This window comes from Pundamilia nyererei, unplaced genomic scaffold (assembly GCF_000239375.1).
Source record: "Pundamilia nyererei isolate P.nyererei 1_Seehausen unplaced genomic scaffold, PunNye1.0 scaffold00028, whole genome shotgun sequence".
In the NCBI taxonomy this organism is placed as follows: domain Eukaryota; kingdom Metazoa; phylum Chordata; class Actinopteri; order Cichliformes; family Cichlidae; genus Pundamilia; species Pundamilia nyererei.
The window spans coordinates 543701-545876 of record NW_005187429.1 but is presented as its reverse complement, the minus strand read 5'-3'; the positions used below and the strand labels follow the sequence as shown (position 1 = coordinate 545876).

The window sequence follows — 2176 nt, the reverse complement described above, 5'->3', positions numbered from 1 at the left end:
TTTTGACCCATTTTGCCAAAGGAAAGGACGTTGCCTAATAATTATGCACACCTGATATAGGGTGTTGATGTCATTAGACCACACCCCTTCTCATTACAGACATGCACATCACCTAATATGCTTAATTGGTAGTAGTGTGTGTATTTTTAGTGGTGAGTTTAGTTTAGTTCTACTGTCTGTGGACACACAGTGTGATTGCATGTAGGTCTGTGCTTGTGTTTAGGACTACACATATGTCTGTGCTCACTAAATGGCAGAGCCTGATCTTTTTTCCCCACCATGAAACATGCTGAATTTCCACCCGGGGACTCTGAATTATTTACAGAGACAATTACCAGGCCATGTGCCTCGAATACTCAAGCAAGTTCAGCCTGGTTTGCAAGCAGTTCTGCCTGCTGACATTGTCTCCGTTCTAATAGAAGGACTTCGCAATTTGGTAATGCCTTAGCCTCTCAACAACTGGTTTGTGCCTCAGGTCCCACATCCCTTCTAGGTACGGATTAGAGGATTACACATAGTAATGAGTATGTACAGTAAAGTAAATGCAACATCTCTGATTCTGTGTGTTTGTTAACTGTTTGGAGTTATGGTAGACTCACACACAGCAAAACTGATCCCATAGCATATAGACCCATGTAGTTTCACCAAAAGACAGCTGTGACAGCTTTTCACCATTAAAGCCAGGGAGTCAAAAGATCACAATAAAAAGCTTGCACGATTACATTAGGATTGTAAATTGAGATTGTATAATAAGATTGTAGTGCAGCATAATCCTGATTTCTTTCTCTGTTTGAATAAAGTTAAATGTTTCCATTTAAGTAAATACGTTTTTTTTTTTAGGACAATGATGTGAGGATCATCATTGGCCAGTTTGATGAGAACCTGGCCTCCAGAGTCTTCTGCTGTGTAAGTTTCTTTATGATGTTGCCTTCTGTTGTCTTGGCATTTTATTTTAAATGATAGAAATTGTCTTATACACAGTTGGCGCTTTTAGTAAAATGCATTGTGTTATAACTATGAACAAAGCTGACATGCCTTTTTTTAATCCTGTTTCAATAAGGCGTAATTAAATATATCATTAGATGCACAGAATTTGGACTTTAGATGGTTGGATTTCAAAGTGTCATTTTCCTTTCTTTTAAGAACAACAAGATTAGTTGTTAATCTGAATCTCTCTGATTTTCCATTGCTCCAACCTCTGATTATTGTGCCCAAACCAGGCGTATAACCTGAACATGTTTGGGAGTAAATATCAGTGGATTATCCCTGGCTGGTATCAGGGCAACTGGTGGGAACAGGCCAACAACACCAACTGCACCACCAAGAAGCTTCTCACTGCCATGGAGGGATACATTAGCGTGGACTTTGAGCCACTCAGCGCTCGGCAAATCAAGGGCATCTCTGGCAGGGTGAGTGACATACATCTCAACTACACTCTGATGTGCAGAAGGTAATTTTATACTGTATACTTAAAAACGTGAGGTAAATAGAATAATTTTTGTCTGAAGGTCTTCATTCATAAAGCTTAGTGAAGTTTTTTAAGTCAAGTTTAATTTTTTTTAAACAAAGTTTGATTGTAGTTCGTTAAAGTAGGGCTGTAACTAATTTTTCATTGATTAGTCAACGCTTATTTTTTATAACTCTTATCTCCACTTCCTGTGGGCAACCCTCCTGTTCTAGGCTCCATTACGTCACCTGCTCAAGTCTGCCCACCTGTGAATATCAACCTGTTGTCTCGTCCCTCAGTACATTAAAATAATGACCCAGTAAACATATAAATTTGAAGATAATCAAAGCTATTTTTAATATTTCTCAGGATGGTCAGAATAAAAATTAAATAAACATTAGAAATGACTGTTACTTACAGTTTCTCAGATGGCGTAGTGTTCAATGCCAATTAAACTATTTAACTAATTATATAAATAATTAATTATTGATAATGTTAGATGGAATTTGACGTCAGAGCTCCAGGGTGCCAGCTTTTTAAATGCTCGTGCACTGCAGTAGTGCTGTAGTGAAAGCAAAGCTCAGCTTTCCACAGTCTGCATTTAACTTTCTGTGAAATGCTTTGACATTTTTTAAAATCTTTGTTTCCATATTTTTTTCATCCTCCTGTTTTGCCATGGGTGCCATATTCTCCCTCTTTAGTACTGAGTGCTAGTGATGTGTCGCTCGC

The 2176-nt window shown here is 38.0% G+C and overlaps 1 protein-coding gene across 1 annotated transcript in view; it reads left to right on the top strand.

Annotated features, from left to right (window-relative positions):
- gabbr2 (gamma-aminobutyric acid (GABA) B receptor, 2) overlaps positions 1-2176 on the top strand; it is a 186988-nt gene that overhangs the window by 108938 nt on the left and 75874 nt on the right. Inside the window, exons 5-6 of the mRNA XM_005728286.1 lie at positions 841-906; positions 1221-1409. Coding sequence (XP_005728343.1) covers positions 841-906; positions 1221-1409 — 255 coding nt within the window. The remainder of the gene's footprint in view (positions 1-840; positions 907-1220; positions 1410-2176) is intronic.